This window comes from Mesocricetus auratus, unplaced genomic scaffold (assembly GCF_017639785.1).
Source record: "Mesocricetus auratus isolate SY011 unplaced genomic scaffold, BCM_Maur_2.0 Super-Scaffold_6730, whole genome shotgun sequence".
Lineage (NCBI taxonomy): Eukaryota > Metazoa > Chordata > Mammalia > Rodentia > Cricetidae > Mesocricetus > Mesocricetus auratus.
Genome location: NW_024429184.1, coordinates 115384485 through 115402442, shown reverse-complemented (window position 1 = coordinate 115402442; position 17958 = coordinate 115384485). Strand labels below are relative to the sequence as shown.

The 17958-nt window shown below is 44.2% G+C and overlaps 1 protein-coding gene across 1 annotated transcript in view; it reads left to right on the top strand.

Moving 5' to 3' along the window:
- Positions 1-17958, top strand: part of Arhgap26 (Rho GTPase activating protein 26) — a 381582-nt gene that overhangs the window by 298563 nt on the left and 65061 nt on the right. The window contains 1 exon segment of the mRNA XM_021226648.2: positions 4430-4580. Coding sequence (XP_021082307.1) covers positions 4430-4580 — 151 coding nt within the window.

Genomic DNA, 17958 nt, shown 5'->3' with positions numbered 1-17958 from the left:
AACTTCACCACAGGGACTGAGACCGAGTCAGCATGAGATCAGGCCACTTTGGCTTTTCTTCTGACTTGGTCTGCTCTGCTGTCAGGCATGAAAGCTATAGTGTGAAAAAGAATCACCACACAGTCACCAAGTTTGGGTCCAAGCTTCCCATGTACTTGGGTGTTTCCCAGAAATGGCAGATTCAGTAACTGCTGTGCATTCATCATTTTTATTGCAAAATTCATTGAGCTGCCATGCTATTATCATCCTATCTTGTCAAGATGATGCATCACAGACTTCATTGCAAAACTCTGACAAACAGAGGAGAGTGCACCTCTCTCCCAGCTATAGCACAAGAATGCCTCTGGGGGTTTTGCTTGTGCGTCTCTGTTCTCTGTGTAAAACTCATGGTCTCTGTAAAGTGCCTGTCTGGTAACTCCCTTTTCTCCTCATTTCGTGTTTGAACTTGGGAAGAGGGAGAGGGAGGTGGAGAGATTTGACTCTGTGAGGTATCATGAGTCTGTCTTTCAACCTCTAGTATTTTGCATTATGGAAAAATGACATATTAGCCCAAATTTTGACAGGCTTCTGTAGAGTGGGAAATATCCCTTATAGTGTTAGAGATCTGTGTTTTGTGTTTACCCTTAACTTCTGTGTGCTCAGAGGGCCAGACAAGTTCAAGCCTGCCAAGACCTGTGCATTTGTCTTGGCTCTGTGTTTCCCAGCCTTTGCCTGTGGGCTCTGTGATAAACACATCCCGCCTCCTGTGTTGGATGGGGTTGCCATTAGAGTGAGTTGGAGTCACTTAGTAAATATGAAAAGTGCTGGAGCTTAGCTTCCACGTTTCCATGGCAACCCACAGACCAAGTACAACATCACCAAAATTGCTCTGTGGCTTTCCTTTTTTAGTTGAAGTGATTTGGCTGCATGCTTGTGTTCTCCACTCTTGATTTTTATAGAAAACATAAACGCTGCCCACACTCACCAGTGCCTTGGTTTCAAGGTCCCTGGCTGAAGCACCTGTAAAACTCAGTCCCACACAGCTACCTCTCTCTGTTCCGGATGAAGAAAATTTGATTGCATATTATTCTCTTCTATTTTGACTTAGTGTGTGACCGTTCATGAGGCTTTGGTGTGTGGAATGCATGGACTATACACCAGAAACCTCTGACCTCTCAGGTCATTTTAATAGATACTGTGTGGCCAGATAGCCTATGCCTACCCTTGAGTAGTTTATGTCATTAAGAGTAAGTCTGAATCTTCTGCAGTGCTTTAAAATCTATTTTCATAGAAGCATCCAGCACATTCCTGCCGCATGTTTACAACTGGCAGTTTATCCCTCCACCTCCTCATTCCTGTGCTCCTACCTTTGGTGACTAATATACAAAGAGGTATTCACTGACAACAAATTTGAGGAAGGCCAGCGCTCTCACCGACTCCAGTCAGCTTTGAACGCCCCTGAGATCTGCATTCTTGGTCTTCCTGTCACTCACATGGTCCTCTGTGATGCTGTTGGCTTAACTGTGTCTTCCTGTCACTCACATGGTCCTCTGTAATGCTGTTGACTGATTGGGTCTTCCTGTCACTCACATGGTCCTCTGTGATGCTGTTGACTGACTGTGTCTTCCTGTCACTCACATGGTCCTCTGTGATGCTGTGACTGACTGTGTCTTCCTGTCACTCACATGGTCCTCTGTGATGCTGTTGACTGACTAGGTCTTCCTGTCACTCACATGGTCCTCTGTGATGCTGTTGGCTTGACTGTGTCTTCCTGTCACTCACATGGTCCTCTGTGATGCTGTTGACTGATTGGGTCTTCTTGTCACTCACATGGTCCTCTGTGATGCTGTTGACTGACTGGCTACTGGTCTCCTTTGAAGACCCTTAGCTATAATTTATTTTCCTCCAGCAACTAGATAACCCCCATTCTAGCTTCTGTTGGTGCTGCCAGAGTGAGCCTGTCATCTGGACTCAGATGTTTAGTTCCCTTATGTGAAAGGGTATCTCCTTTTCATTGGAGGAAGTCTTCTAGTCTTCTGCTTTTTGTCTCAGAAGCAAGTATTCCTTTGCCCACAGGGGGAATGTCCCCTTACCTAAGTGACATTACTGAGTCATTTTTCCTTTATTTCTTAATTCATTCCAAATGCTTTAGAGTTTGTCTTGGTGCAGTTTGCTGTAACCATTTAAACGTTCCGTTTGCTTTTGATTTTACCCATGACCCTCGAGCTCTGGAATAATCTTGACATTTCTATCCACCTTCCTACTAACCCTCAATCAAGACTGTCAGCATATCAGAACAACTTCTGCCCGGAGATTTTCAGTCTTCTCTTCTGGGTGGGAGTGTGCATGTGTGAGTGTGAGCGTGTGTGTGTGTGTGTGTGAGTGTGTGTATGTGTGTGTGAATGTGAGTGTGTGAGTGTGTGTGAGTGTGTGTATGTGTGTGAGTGTGTGTGAGTGTGAGTGTGTGTGTGTGAGTGTGTGTGTGTGTGTGTGGTGCAGAGGCTTATCCCTTCTGCTAGTGTCCACTTCCTTTTCCCCGAGCTCACTGGTGTACAAGGCAGGAGTTCATTTTTTTATTGGTGGTAGTAAGTCCCTGCTCACTGGTCTGTTGCAGTCCTTCCTTCCCTCCCTTTCCCCTTCTCCCCCTCCCCTGCTCTCCTTTCTATGCCCCCCTTCCTTTCCCTCACTACTTACTGAGCTATCTCTCCATCCCCCGAAGGAAAATGCTTAATGCACTCATTTCTTTATTGCCCAAAAGAGACCTGAATTCAAATGTTCATCTATAAATGAATATGTCAGCGATTCCAGTCTGTCCCTTTGATATATAGCATGCCTTTGTATATGAAGGCTCCAGAAGAATTAACCTATCGATTCCTGACAAATGAAATAATGGCAGCAACACCAGTTGCTGCCCAGTGACTCTGGAATGAGGGAAGATGGGCATTCCGGGTCTGTAACATGTTGCTGCACCAGTGGTACCCATGCCATTTAGCTGCATCATCCCCCATGTCCTTCATTTCTTGCTTCCAAGGTTTTTAAGATGAGAAGAAACAGAAAGTTCCTCTCTTTGAGCAGTATTTCAGTGTTTATGAAACACATTCCAGCATATGATCCCACTTGATCCTTGTGACGACTTATGAGCTGTACAGGGCAGCTCTCTTCTCCCCATTTCATAGATTCATCTGGACTCTGAGGTCAGAGCCTGGAGTGAGATAGCTCAGGGGTTATGAGTTCCAGCTGTTCTCATAGAGAACCCAGGTTGAATTCCTAGTACACACATAGCTGCGTACAACTGTCTGCAACTCTGGTTCCAGGTCCATTAGGGCTTGCAGGTAGTACACAGGCATACATATAGGCAAAACACCCATGCATACAAACAAAAATAAAAAAGCCTTAAACTGAAAAAGAATTTAAGGACACATGGGATATCCCTTAGGCCACATTGCCAGTCAGATGCTAACTCTTGGAAGAACTTCAGGTTCTCTACTAGTAATTTCCAAATATGAATACAGTAGCTTACACCATGAGAATCAAGTTGTCTGTGCAGCTCTTATAACTCTCTTTATTAAAGAATTAACTTGAAATTAAATCTCTAATGTATCACTGTGGAGGCAGACAGATGTTTCTAGGATGTGGACATCAAGTTAGTCTGCCTGAGTTCTAAGGAAATTAATTGCTAAATTGATAGTGTATGGTGATGAGCTGTGGATGGCATGGCCTAAGCACTTAGGGCAGTGTTAGAGGCAGGGGTTTTAGAAGAAACTTTGGCTGATCACAAGCTGTCTATGAGGTCCTCTCTGTGTCACCATCAGTGATTCCAAAGAAGGCACAAGTTAGGTGAAGTCATACGATAGGTCTGTCATCAGGAAAGAACCTGGCTCATATGGAAGGTGTGGGGTGTACATCCCTTCAACATGAGGAAAAGCTTTGCTTTAAACCCTATGTGATGAATTCCCCTTTGATCGTTCCTTTCCAATTCTTTCTTTGTTTCATTTCATATTCTTTTGAGGGGGGTAGAAAGAGAGAGGGAGAGTAAGGGCATCTGTGTAGGTACACACAGCATGATCTATCCCTTCGTGTGGGTTCCAAGGACTGGTACTTGATGCCCAGTGCTTTTCCTCACAGAACTACCTCACTGCCCCCACTCCCATTGCTGCTCTTAAACCTTGTCCTTCCCACATCCCATTTTTATTGTTTGGTTGGCTTGTTTGTTTCTGAAACAGTCTTACTCGAATAGCCCAAGTTAGCAATGAACTAATCCTCCCGCCTCCACCTTCTGAATATTAAGGATTCAGGCATGTGTTATTGTACCTGGCTTCTCTGTGCTTTTTTTAAAGCTTCAGCTATTACAATTTAGACTCCTTATTTGTAAATTTTTCCATGTGTGGAAGCAGCCTCTCCCCATTCTATTAACATTTATATGGGCCTTTTTGTCGTTTTCTCTCCTCAGAGGAGCAAAGGAACAGCATCATCAACTCCAGTTTGGAATCAGTCTCCTCAAGTGCAAACAGCACCCTTAATTCTAGCAGCAGCCTGCAGCCTAATATGAACTCCAGCGACCCAAACCTGGATGTGGTCAAACCTGCTCGGCCCAACTCACTGTAAGTATGATAGCTGATGTCTGCTTCCCACTGGCTCTGATGATCCACTCTGCCAAAATTTCTGACTCAACCTGACTTTGGGTCATTGTTCCATGAACACGATTACACTCTTCTCCCTGAACTTGGAACTTGGCTGGTTTGTTGTGGATTTTTCTTTAGCATCATCACCATCAAGGAGTGTGTTAGCATACTGCTTCTTAGCGTTGATCTGTGATGCATTGTGCTGCTGAGATGGCTTCGGTGATGGCTGTTACCTGTGCTGGTTACTGGGCAATGTTCAATGCTAGTTCTGTGTCTGCTTCCATACAGGAGAACACTTGGTGTAGAATAGCCATTTATGTCTCCCCATTACCAAACCTTCGTGAGATCGTGACCTCTCAGTGAAGACTGGAAAGCACAAGAGCCATTTCATTTTTTGTTCCATTTGGGGCTTTGAGCACTTGGAGCCAAGATAAAGTATTGGGTTAGCTGTCCAATCCTCCCAAGAAGCTATTCAGCAAGGGCCAGAAAGTTCTCTCTTGTGACTTCAACGCACACTGCCCAGCATGCTCTTCGACATAAACTGTGTCAGCTAGCGTCTTTGTGGAAAGAATGTGAACTCTAACCAGAGCAGCTGGACACTCAGCCACCAGCTGCACGAGAGTTGGGAAACAGTTGACTTCGCTTTTCTCTAGTGAGAACAGATTGAGGCTCTGTCCTGGGCTCTCTGTAGGCAGTTGTTTCTCTTGAGACACCAACTTCAGGATAATGCGGACAGCAGCACCTCTTCCCTGTCCCTCTGCATGCGGCTGCGTGATAGCACCCTAAGGTCCCCGCCATGCTACATATTCGCCATTCACGAAATGGGCCTGGTGTTTTTATTAGAACAAAGTAAGGGATATTAATGCTTAAGAGAAAAGCAACTCCAAAACTGACTTATAAAGTGTTTATAAAGGAAATGTAATGACAGACTGAAGTGAAATCTAAAACTAAGCAAGGTAGGACTCTCCTTGGTTACTGGCAGCTTTAAACCATAGCGTTCCCGAAGCTGAATTGCTGGCCTGCTATCTGGTGCATCTAGAGTGTAGAGTAGTTGAATGTCTGCAGCATGTGGGCAGGGTCTCCTCTGGTTTCCCGTAGCTGGGCTTGCCCTTGGAGTCTTCTGGCCTTGCTGTTTGCTTCCTCAAGCACATCCTTCCTTAGTCCTTCAGCGCTTCCACTCCCGGAACTCCTCTATCTGCCCCCTTTTATACCTCCTGCCCTACTCCTCCCTTGGTTCTCTCATCTTCTGTTGGTTTAAGTCAGTGAGCTGCATATGTTACAGCTATTCCTTGCTCAGCATGGGCAAAGTTGAATTTATGTCCTAGGTTGCTTAATACTCTTGATTTTACTAACCAAGTCTTTAATCTTTGCTATTAGCAGCTGGTAGCTTGGGTCCCTGAGTCATTGCTGAGTACAGTGTATACCAAGAGATTGTTTAGCAGCAAAATGCAAAAGGGATATGTCCTTTAAGCTGGGCCTGTAGGAGGGGTTTTGGGATATTTTTAAGGGTATCCATATATGATCTGGGCTTTCATTATTTATTGGGATCTTTTAGTCTGCTTCATGAAAGCTATGGGTTTTCTGCCTGGTACAGATTCAGGACTTTTCCAGGGAATGGAGGGAGGGTGACATCAGAAATAGTTGTACCTATTTGTCTTTGGAAGAGACTAGAGTAGAACTCTGGTTCTTTTTCCCACAAAACTGCTGCCTCCAGGCCGAGTGAGTCGCTGGACAATTCCTATGAGTCTGGAGGTCAGGGAAGAGATGCATTGGAACTGCCCCGGGTGCCTGCTTCTGTTCACCCCTGTGTGAAGGCTGTGCCAAAGGCCCTGGAAACTCTGCAGCAGGTTCATGGGCCGTTCCTAACCCAAAGCATGCTCTTGAGTCCTCCCCTCCAGTTTTTCCTGCCTCAAGATTTCCTGAACGGACCACAGATGGAAATTTAGCAGCCCTGACAGACAGACACCACTGCCTTCCTTGAGTCAATTAGTTCTCAGAGTGTCTGTCAGCACACCATGCTGTGATGTTTGGGCAGAGTCACAACCCAGACTCTCACTTCCCCCATACTTGTCATTTTGAGATGTTCAGAAACATCTGGTGCAGATGGAGACAAGAGTGGGGGCAGAGTGGGGGCGGAAGATTGTCATTCCCTTCGTCGATTAGTTGGGTGTATTGTGAGGGTCAAGTCGCTAGGAGACTGCCTGTTCCTCTCAGTTCACTCACTCTTTCCCATTTTCCATTGCACACTCGTGGATCATCATGACCATGTAGAAATCATAATGAAAGAAACATGCTTGCTATTCATGATCCGTTGTTACTCTCAGTTCTCTCCTTCCTGAGTTAGAACTCACATCATCAGATCTGAGAGTAAGTACCATCGCCCACTGAGCCATTTCCCGGGCTCCACTTTACATCGCTTTATTATTGAGTGATGAGAGTTCGTGGGGTAGAGAACAGTTTATCCACTACCATCTACTGACAGATATCCTCTTTGCTTCCAAGCTTTGGCAATTATGAATGAGGCTGCTTAAGAATCCCCATGGATGCTTGTGTCTGTAAGTTTTCATCTAACTTGGTGAAACACCAAGACGCCTGACTTCAGTTATACGATAAGGCATATTTAATTTTGTAAGGAACACAAATTTTCTTCCCAAGTGACTGTGCTACTCTGCATACATACTGACAATGAGTGTGTCTAGATTTAATGTTTGGTCTTTACTGTCCATGTCCAGAATGAAGTCTGGGTTTTTGTGTAGAGTTTCTCAGTTTCAAAAGTTGGCTAAGTGCTTCACCAACCCTGTAGGTCCCCCGCAGTGCACCTGACAGTGGGCTGTGTTAATCTATGCTGGATTATCGGAACTTCCTTGTCCCATCCACGAGAGCTTCCCTAGCACACAGTGTGTCTGCGTCATTCTTCTCACTACTTTCATCTGGTGTGTGTGTGGCCAGGTATTCTGTTAACTCTGTCTCTGAACATCTGGTGTGTGTGAGCAGGTATTCCGTTAACTCTGTCTCTGAACACACCTGAAAGCAGAAGTCCGTTCAGGTCTGCCACATGCCGCTGTCTACCCTTCTTGGCCAGAGTTTAATTCAGGGAGAGCAAGAACTCTGCTCTTCTGGTTTACCCTAAGCAGCTTTACAGAGGTCTGGGCACAAAATAGGCTTCCACAAGATTTGCTGACATTTGCAGACCGGCTAGACTTTGGTGCTAGGTTATCAGCTGCCCCTTGGTCCTCAGGAGAAGCCTGGCTACTGCAGGAAGCTGGGTGAGGAATTGCCCAAGACTGACACACGGCAGCCTTGTCCTAGCGTGGGTAGAATGCTGGCAACTCTGACTTTGATGTTCAGTGTTCTTTTCTGCTCAAGCCATCCACGGGCCTCAGTGTCCTAGAAGAAGTAGTTGTCTTTGCAAGCATATGTATGCACAAAAGCACACTGAATAAAAATATAAATAAGTAAGTTAAATAAATAAATATTAAAATACAATTTTATGACCTATCAAGCCACAGAGGAACATTAAACACATATTGTTCAACTAAGGAAACTCGTCTGGAAAGACTTCAACAGTGTGATACAAACCACTTGACTTACTGAAAAAATGCAAAACTCTGTATTCTGTAATAAAGATTAGTGGTTGCCAAGGATACAGGGAGAAGGATGAGAGGATGAAGATTTAGGGTCAAGACATTTTCAGGACACTGAATCTATTTGATAAAGCGCCTTAGTGGTGGATACAATATACCTTGTGTTTGTCAAAATAAGTAAACCCTATAGGACACAAAGAGTGAGTTCAAACAAACAATGAGATTCTAAGAAATTAAGAAACAAAATAAAATCTGAGGCCAACAAGAAGGATGTTTCAGTCATTGAAATGAAAAGTGTGGATCCTTAGGTTTTCATTCTGGCATAAACATAATCGGCCAAAAATACCAACCCATAGTCGTGAACATGCTCACACCCACTGGAGAAATGGGACCAGTACATCTCTAAGAATGGAAGCTGTCCAGTAGATGCTTAAAGATGGCTCCTAAAGACTTCTCTTTCCACAATGATCATGAGAGTTGGTATCTGTTCAATACCTATAAGAAGATAGTGATATTTTTAAAGGTAAATATATAAATATTGAGTAAAAAGTAAAAGAGATCCCCAGCACGAACATTACATACCACGTTAATGCCACTAAGTTAGAAACTGCTAAGGCAAATGCTTTCTTCAGACTTGTTGGGTGGAGGGAGAACGTTAAAATTGAAAGAGGCCGGCAGCATGGTGATAATTACACAAATGGCAGAGGCTGACCTAGGCATTCTGGCTGTTTAAGTGGTCCTCACCCCCCAAAAGTATCTCCCTGACCAGTAATCTCACAATATAAGATGGATTTTTTCTCATCCTTTCTTCTTAACACATGGACACATATGCATTTCCTCATTATTTCCATTCACCTAAAAGATGTGTGCATGCTAAATGCTTGCAGATTCTGCTGAGTCGGCTGGCCTCATGTGCTAGGACCAGCAAACTATGGGCCAGCAGGCTCTGGAGAAAACACATGCACCCTGCTTCTAGAGTGATTTCTCTGAAGCACTCCAGGCTTTCTGGCATTTGGTTCAATTGCTCTGATGAGATGCAGAGGAAGCTTGTTCTGGACGCTTTGACTTTGATTTTATTGGTTTGGCCAACGTACATGCAGCCAGCATCAGTTGAATACCTACTGTGGGCAGGTGTTCTGAGTCATGAAACTACATTTATTTACAAACACAGGGGCAGAAACAGCAGCAGGGTGCACAGAGCATGAAACAGGTCCTGGGCGCAATACCAGCACACCCCTTTTCCCAAATAAAAAGGAAGCAAGGTAGTTCCTGCTTATGCAGACTGTGTATTCTTGTAGAGACGGGAAAAGAGTAAATGAGCTCTGTGAAGAAAACCCAGAGAGCGTAAAGGAGACAGATTTGAGGGACAAGAGGAAAGTGACTTTGTCTTTCCCTGAGTTTCTGCATCTGCAAGGTAAGGTCATTTTATCCCCACAGAAAGGTGGTGTGATCATTAGTTAAATCACTGTTAGCATATTTCCACATAACCACTATGAACAATGCTGTTGTTAGTACTATTCTGGAGCCCACCTTCCCTCTGCACACAGTCTATTCTCTGTTCCCTTGGTCCTGACATACACTTTAGCTTTGTGGAAACACCCCCACTATTACTCACTTTCCCCCATCAACTCCCTGCTTAGAATCTAATCCTGCAGGGGTGGCTGACCCACCCTAACCCAAGACCTTCTTGGGTAGGCACTTCTATTCCTGAAAAAAACCTGAAGGCCTTCAAATACCATGGGCTACCTGATGCATGGCTGCTGTTAGTTGAGACCAATTGATTCACAAAATGAATAATATGCATTAGACAAGTGTCTGTCAGTGGCATTTTTAAAGAGGATTTTATCCTCAGTGTTGCTGTGTGCCTAGATGGTTATAACAGAATGTACAACTCGGACTTTCTCCAAGTATCATTACTAGCCACATTTTTGATTGGGGGCTTTGGAGAGAGGAGTTTTCCTTGGGCTAGGCTAGCCCTCTGTAGAGAAAGATTTCACTGGTAGATTGAAAACTTTGCTACTCACCTACCTGCAGGCAGGGAAGGTCTCCCCAGACTAATGCCTGCAAACATGGGAGAATAATTTGTACATAGAGTAGCCTTTTCCTGGTCACTCCAACTTATTCCCTGCTGCATCTGGGACATATCTGAAACTTTGCTCTGCTTCCTTGAGCTCCTGGGACTGTAGAGGCTGCCACTCCTTAAGTGACTGGTCATGCTGTCTTGATGTGGCTAGAAAATATTGCCAGTGTGGCCTGCTGTCTTTTTCCAAATTATCTTTTCTCCTGTCTGCTTTTTCCATTTTCCTACACAAGATCTCACTCACTAATTGGGAACCCCACTAGTTGAACCCATATGAATTTTATTGGATCACTATGTTTGGTTATTAACTAGTCATTTCTATAATATAACTTAGTCGAGGCAGCCATCACACTTTGGTGACCCAGCAGAATTTCTTTCCCATGTACCAGGGCAGTCAGCAACATTTGGATCCCTATAGTCTGTCAGCAAAGGAGTGCTGGAGGCAGGTGGGCACCAGTGCCCCACCCACATCCCTGCTTTTCAGGAATACGGGAATCACAAAGGAAAAGTGCCTTGCCTCATACATATTTTCTTTCCCCCTTTACAAACTAAAATGTATAAAGTGTCTGAGTCTTTTCTGTAGACTTACTAATCTCATTCAGTCATCTAAAATAATTCCCCAAATTTGCCTTGATGGTACAGTGCATGCTTCAAGCCTTGGGGTTTATAATTAAGGGTCTAAATGAATGGATTTCATTGTGAGTTAGCTGTCCTCAGATGCCTTCTGGCACCCTATTTTGTAGGTGTGTGGGTGTTAGGCATCTTCAGTGTTAACTTTTGGGTAGACTATTTAGGGAAGGGGATTTGTCCTGGCTTTCAGCACTATTGTGCCCCTGAGGGGACCTTAAAGGAAGCCTGCAGTGTGATTTTTCTCACTTGGGGTTAATTTGGAAACATCATTATTTATAATCAAGGGTCTGAATGAATGGAATATCATAAGTAGATTCAGAGTCTACCTTGGGTGGACTAAATTACATTGAAATGCATTTTTGAGAGAATTTTAATGAATTTGGGGGGGCAGGTGTTTCCTTGAATAGATAAACAATCCCAGGATTGTTTTCAATCATTTCCCTATGTTAATGATCTAGAAAGCTCTGTGAATCTTCGCGAGGCTTCTTTTGGTGCGAGTCTCCTGGGACAGTCTTAGTTTGATGAAGAGGTTAGATGTACGGTTCTGGATCAGCATCCTGAGCACTCATCAGGAGTCCACTAAATTAGACAATCTCACTCTCTCTCACACACACTCCCTAGGCCGCACAGATCAAATACTCTGGGGAAGGTACCCAGCAGTCTCTGCTTTACCGAACCTTACAGGTAACTCTGACCTTGCTTAAATCTGAGATCCACCATGTGCAGGGGCAGAGGACATGAGGCTGATGGACTTCCATGAGAATAAAATCATGATTTTTCTCATTGCAAAGCTCTTGGAGCTGAGCCTGAATCATCCCGCCATGTGCAGTGACAGTAATGGGACTGTGCAGAGCCCTGGCCTGGCTGAGGTCAGCGCACTTTATGTGGTAGAGGAGAGGTAGGACTGCGTTCGGGGAACACTGTTGAGTCACCAGTACAGCATCTTCAGTGCAGCCCAGCCAAACAGCCTCAAAAGCATGACTCTTGATCATTAAAGAGGGCAGATGGCTCTTAGGCTAGCTGGTTCTTTTCATTGATCATTCATTGTGTGTGATATGGTAAGACCAAGATGCTGGTATTGACAGAACAGTCCTCACAGCATACAGTACTAAAAAGGGTAGATCCTAGTGAACATGGACAGGTCTGAGAGTCAGTGTTTCCCAAACTTCAGGAAAGGGTGGAGAATGGAGGAATTGAATAGCTTCTGCCTGGAGAAGTCAAGTCTTGGTGCTGCCCTTTTCTGACTGTAAAGTTGGGCAGGTTACTTGCCCTTTATGCCCTAAACCTTGTCTGTGAACCTTTGACCAGGCATGGTGGCACACACCTTGCATCCCAGCATTGATGAGGCAGAAGCAGATCTCTGGGAAGTTCAAGGCCAACTTAGTCTATATGGTGAGTTCTAGCACATCCAGAGCTATATAGAGAGACCCTGTCTTACACAAGCAAATAAATAATATCTACCTTCAAGGTCCGTGAGATAATGGGTTAAAGCTATTATAACAGTTAACTCAACCAGGTGGTCATACACACCTTTAAAACCAGCACTGGGGGGCAGAGGCAGGTGGATCTCTGTGAATTCCAGGTCAGCCAGGTCTACAAAGCTACACAGAGAAACACTGTCTCCAAAAATCAAAAAACAAAAACAAAAACAAACAAACAAAAAAGTCAGTTAACACCATGGTTCTAAGTAAGGAATCAATAAATATCAGTTGCTGGTATAATTCATATACCAGACAGTGAGTCACAAGGGGTAGCTATCTGTGGCAATCTGGTGGTCCCAGATTATATCACTTAGTGACATTGTACATTGTAGTTGTCTTAATTTGTGTAATTATACTCATCATGTTCCCACAACAGTGATATCACTTAGTGGTTCATTTCTCAAAGCATGCCCATGTTGATAAGCAATATATGAATTCTTGGTTTTGTTATTTGGATTTTCTGAGACAGGGTATCATGTTTCTCAGGCTGACATTAAATTCTCTATCTCTGGAGCTGTGAACATCTTCATCCTCCTGCTTCCAATTCCCGAGTGCTAGGACTGTAGGCATACAGCATCACTGCCCGCCTGACACATGACTTTTTAACCTCATCCTTTGCCTTCACCAACAAACTTCAGGTGCTGTTTGTTCAGAAGAGGCTCTGTGCTCTCACTTTTGTTTTCAATCTGATGGAACACAAAGCAGCCCAGATTAAAAGTGTTGAGACAACTTTAAAGTGAAATGAAATATCTAAAGCTAGGTTAAATACAAATAATAACATACATGGAGCCCATTGAAGCACTCTTTATTGCAAGACAGGCTTCAAGGTGTTTGTACAAAGTCAATCAACAGATGTACATGTTTTCCCGGAGGAGCCTTGTCAAGCCACCTACCATGTTGTTTCTCTGGGTAGAGCCAACTGGAACTATACTAATTAGGTTAGAAACTAATTGCGGTCTCAAGTCTTCACCAGGGAATAATTTAGCCTCAGGAATTCCTCCACAGCTTCTGGCTCCATGTTAATTTAACTGCCTTTATGGCAAAAAGCAAAACAATTTGTGAAGAAAAGTCATTCTGAAATGTGGGCACTCAGTCACTGACTTGTTAGCTTTTCTTCTGGTGTCTACCAACTTCCTTTACAAGGAAGCGGCATGCTGCTCATAGGCACTGCCTCCATGGTACCCCAAATACTCTTTAAAAGCTGAAGACAGTGGGTAGCTCCATGGGATAGTGTCAAAGTGCTCAGAAGAAGAATAAAACGGTTGCTACTCTGTTGTTTCTATTTACATGTCTTCAGCGGGGGAGGAGTGATGCTGTCCATGGAGCCATAAAGGTAGAGATGTCTATCTAAGGCAATATGTGTGGTCCTAAGATGAGACATTAACTTAATTAAAACACCCCAAGTCTAAGGGTTTTTTTATAATAGTGTTAGAACATGAGAGTCACATAAAACTGCACAGAGCATGAGGGCTGAAGACCACTAAGCAGTCACCATCCTGAGGCTGATGGGACATGGATGGAAATGGTACCTGCAATGGTTGACACTCATCATCAACTTGACAGGATCTAGAGTCACCTAGAAGACATGTAACCAGATACTGTCTGTAAGATAGTATATAGTTTAGGTTAATTGAAATCGGAAGATGTACCCTGGATGATGAAGGGGTCATCCTATGGGTGAGATCTGGATTGAATGAAAAGAAGAGGATGAGCCTAGCATTATTATCCACCATTCTCTATTTCCTGACTTGGATGCAATGGCACTAGCTGCCTTGGGCTCCTGCCTCCATGTCTTCCCTGCCACAATGAACTATATAATCCAACTGTGAGCCTGAATAAACCTCCCTTGCTCCCTCCCTCCCTCCCTCGCTCCCTCCCTCCCTCCTTCCCTCCCTCCCTCCTGCTCTCCCTTCCTTCCTTCCATTGCTTTTGTCACTTCAGTTAGTTAAATAGCTAATACAGTATCATAACCCAGAAGTGGGAAAACTTAGAGTGAGAGCTGGGTAAGGAGCAGAGACCTATATCAAGGGACAAAGCTAAGAGGAAGTAACTTCAAGGAACTGGAACCCATGCTTGGGTCCTATACATTCTCTCCTGATAGTTTTCCAGGGAACCTTACTGGTAAACTCGGGAAGCCAGAGGATGCAGAAGCTCTACTTCTGAGGTCCATGCCGGCTGCTCCCAGAGAAGCAAGCAGGATGGAGACGGTATCGAGTAGTGACTCATGCCATCCAGCACAGTTGTGCAAACAGCCTAATGCCCACCAAAGAAAAAGGGCAGTGCATCAAAGGGTAGACGAGCAGCCAGGGCAGAACAGGGAGTCAGTGCTTTGTGTGCTGGAACCCATCAGCCTGCCGAGGTACACAGCAAGGTAGCTGTAGCTCACCATCCATCCCTCTTAGCAGCCTCACTTACTTACTGGCCCATTAACTGATCCGGGTGGAGTTAAGTGGTTCTGATATAGGCTATATTTGAAAACAATTCGTGTGCATTATGTAACACTTCTTAGGCAAGACTCCATGGGTATAGACATAAACAGGTATGTGTACATGTCAGAAATTTTTCTGGGAAGATAGAGGGGAATGAACCTGTCTGGTAGTCTCAGAAGAAAGCAGATAGGTGGAAAGTTTTATGGTAGAAGGAACATTTTTTTTTTATTTCAACACCACCCTTACATAGTGAACATTTTTTCACATGTGTTACGTTTTTGGTCAAAAACCCAGTTAAAAAAAAAGATGAACTTAGGTTTGAAATCACCTTTTATTCATTCTCTTAAACCTTTGGAGTATGTCATTGTGAGAAGTAATTCTGTTTCTACCTGTAAATTGTGAGCTGAGAGAGGAGTGGAACAACTCATCCTATACCAGGAAGGCACTGACTGCTCTACGAATTATTAATGACGAGCAGCCCATTGGGTCATTCTGCCAGTGGCCCTGTGATTCCTCTCTTGACTTGTCCAGGGTTCCGGGTTGGTAAGTAGAGACTTGAAACAGCACAGCAAACCTGTTATGGAGAAAACTGAGTGCTCTCTCAGGTAGTTAAGTGGAGTAGATTTAGTTAGACCCCTACTTCAAGACTATTTCAGAGTTCATGCTAAAACTGGGAGACTGTACTGAGAAAAGGAAAAGGTATATTTCACTGTGGCAGCTATTCATGAAGTCCCTCCCAAGGCCTAGCCAACATTTCTTGATGGGAATAGTTCAATTATCTTGAGCTATATATAGCACTTTCACCTGATCTGCCATTCCCCATCTGAATCTACCCCATTTCCTTTAAAAAGCTCTATTTTAAAGTTGAATATATAATGGAAAAAGCCTTCGCTCCTGACCTTTATGGAGACACCTTAGAGTTACTCAATAATAGTCAGCAGTTGCCCTGGTAACCTCAGACACACTGCTCAAATAACCTACATTCATCACCATCCCCTTCCTTCAGCACAATGAGATCACCTGCTTAGTGTTAATGGAAAGGGGGCATTTTAGTAAGGTTTTAACCCTCTCAGCTTCTCTTGTAAGAAGAGAAGTGATAGTGTTTGTGATTACTCACTAAATGGTTCTTGTTTTGTTTCTTTCATGACTAAGGCACTGAAATCAAATGGAAAGCATCCTAGTTTTTGAGCAGGTTGGAAAGTCCTGTTAATCCTGTTTTGTTCAGCGCTAAACTCACAAGCTGAAGTTTGATTAGGTGGAACTTGTAGGCTGGAATGCAGGATGGACATGACAAGTCCACTGAAATAAGTAAGACCCATGTCTTGTGTACTTTGACTTAAAGGACCTAGCTAGAAAGTCGTCAAAAGACAAGCTGAAGCAGGAGAGGGGTCTCTTCGGATGAGCTGGTGGGCTGCACATCTGAGAAGAAGCCTGCGTCCTGTGGCACTCAGATGTGCCTCGCACTGCACACTTCCGAGTGGGAACTCCGTGTGCTTCTGGGGGAGAAACACCCCCTTCAGTTGCACCCCTCCTGCTTACCATTCTTCTTTGACCCTTTGTGTGAAAATGGAATTAGAAGAGATATGTCCTTAGTCATCCCATAGCAGGGTTCACATTATTCAGTAGTCATAGTGAAAACGAATTGGCAGGAGGTCAGGAATCCAGTCAGAACCACGGGAATCCTAGAGACAATACCCACTGAAGGCAAGATCCACATGTTAGTCACTGATGGGGTTGATGTGGTCATCAAAGACAATATTAGACCCCATACTGCCCCCCTGGAAATCTTCAGACATTCTCTCTCTCTCTCTCTCTCTCTCTCTCTCTCTCTCTCTCTCTCTCTCTCGCTCTCTCTCGCTCTCTCTCGCTCTCTCGCTCTCTCGCTCTCTCGCTCTCTCGCTCTCTCGCTCTCACACACACACAGACACACACACACACACACACACACACACCAGCACACTGGTTGCTTTCCTTTCTCTGTTTATATCTCCATAGAATAATTTTCATCTTGTTTTTCTCTGTGGAGGAAGAAGCCACCAGCAGGGTATTCACTGTTGTGGTTACTGCATTCTGGAGTACTCACTAATCCAGAATATTCCAGGTCTAACACATAGTCCCTTCCGAGTAGATTAGACACTTCCTCAGAACCTGTTCCAGGCTCTGTGGAAGAAGCTAACTTCCACCGTCTTCTCAGATCCCTACTGCCCAGGTGTGAAGAACAGACCCACAAACATGGCAGCGCTCTGCTGTAACTCAGTGAGGTGAGTAGCTTCGCCATTTGCACAAAGCTCTCACGTTGAATGAGGCATCTTCAGCTGTGCGTTGTGTGCAGGGTTTCCAGCCCTCCCCTATCTGCTTCAATGCCTATGTTTCCCTTGTGTTCTTTAGCCCGGCTTGCTTCAAGCTGGGGAGAAGAGTTCTAGCTTGTGACCCACCCAGCTCTCTTAGCCTGTTCACTAAGAGTCTTCCTCAGAGTCTACCAATTGCCCAGTACCAGCTTAGAAAAGATCCGACATTGGCTTTATAATGGCTCCCATATTTCTGATACGTTAAAGCTTATTTTTTGCATAAAAGAATGATGTAGAAAGAAAAAAATCTAAAAATAATTGAAAACTGGAATCTGCCACTTGAATAGAGGACATATTTAATGCCTACTCCTCTTAACATTTCCATAGGACATACTTATACTGTTTTCTTCTTTCCAAGTAGCAGTTTATTTATATTTGTAGTGGTAAAAATCTGTAAGAGTTTCCTATATAAAACCCTACACCAAGCATGCTGTTAAATTGACATCTACTTCAGACTGTGGCATTGCTCTCTGACCTTCTGTAGAAGGGAAAGTTTGGCAAGTCACATGCTATGCCAGTAAACAGAAGCTTCACCAACGGATTGCATTCGATACCCACTTCTCTGTATGAGACTAGAGGCTTTCTTCTCATCTTGGTCCATAAGGAAATTCTCAGTTAAATTCCCTCTTCTTCAGGAGCCAGTTTTGAGGGTCTACCTTGAGTTTCAGCATGAATCCATTAGACCCTGTGCCCACAGCAACTACCCGAGCACAGGTTTAGGGTGAAACTAATTCTCCTTGCTGTTTTTCTTTGCATACCTGACTGACTGTTCCAGTTTCTTCTTCCGCTTCTAGGAATGTCAGCC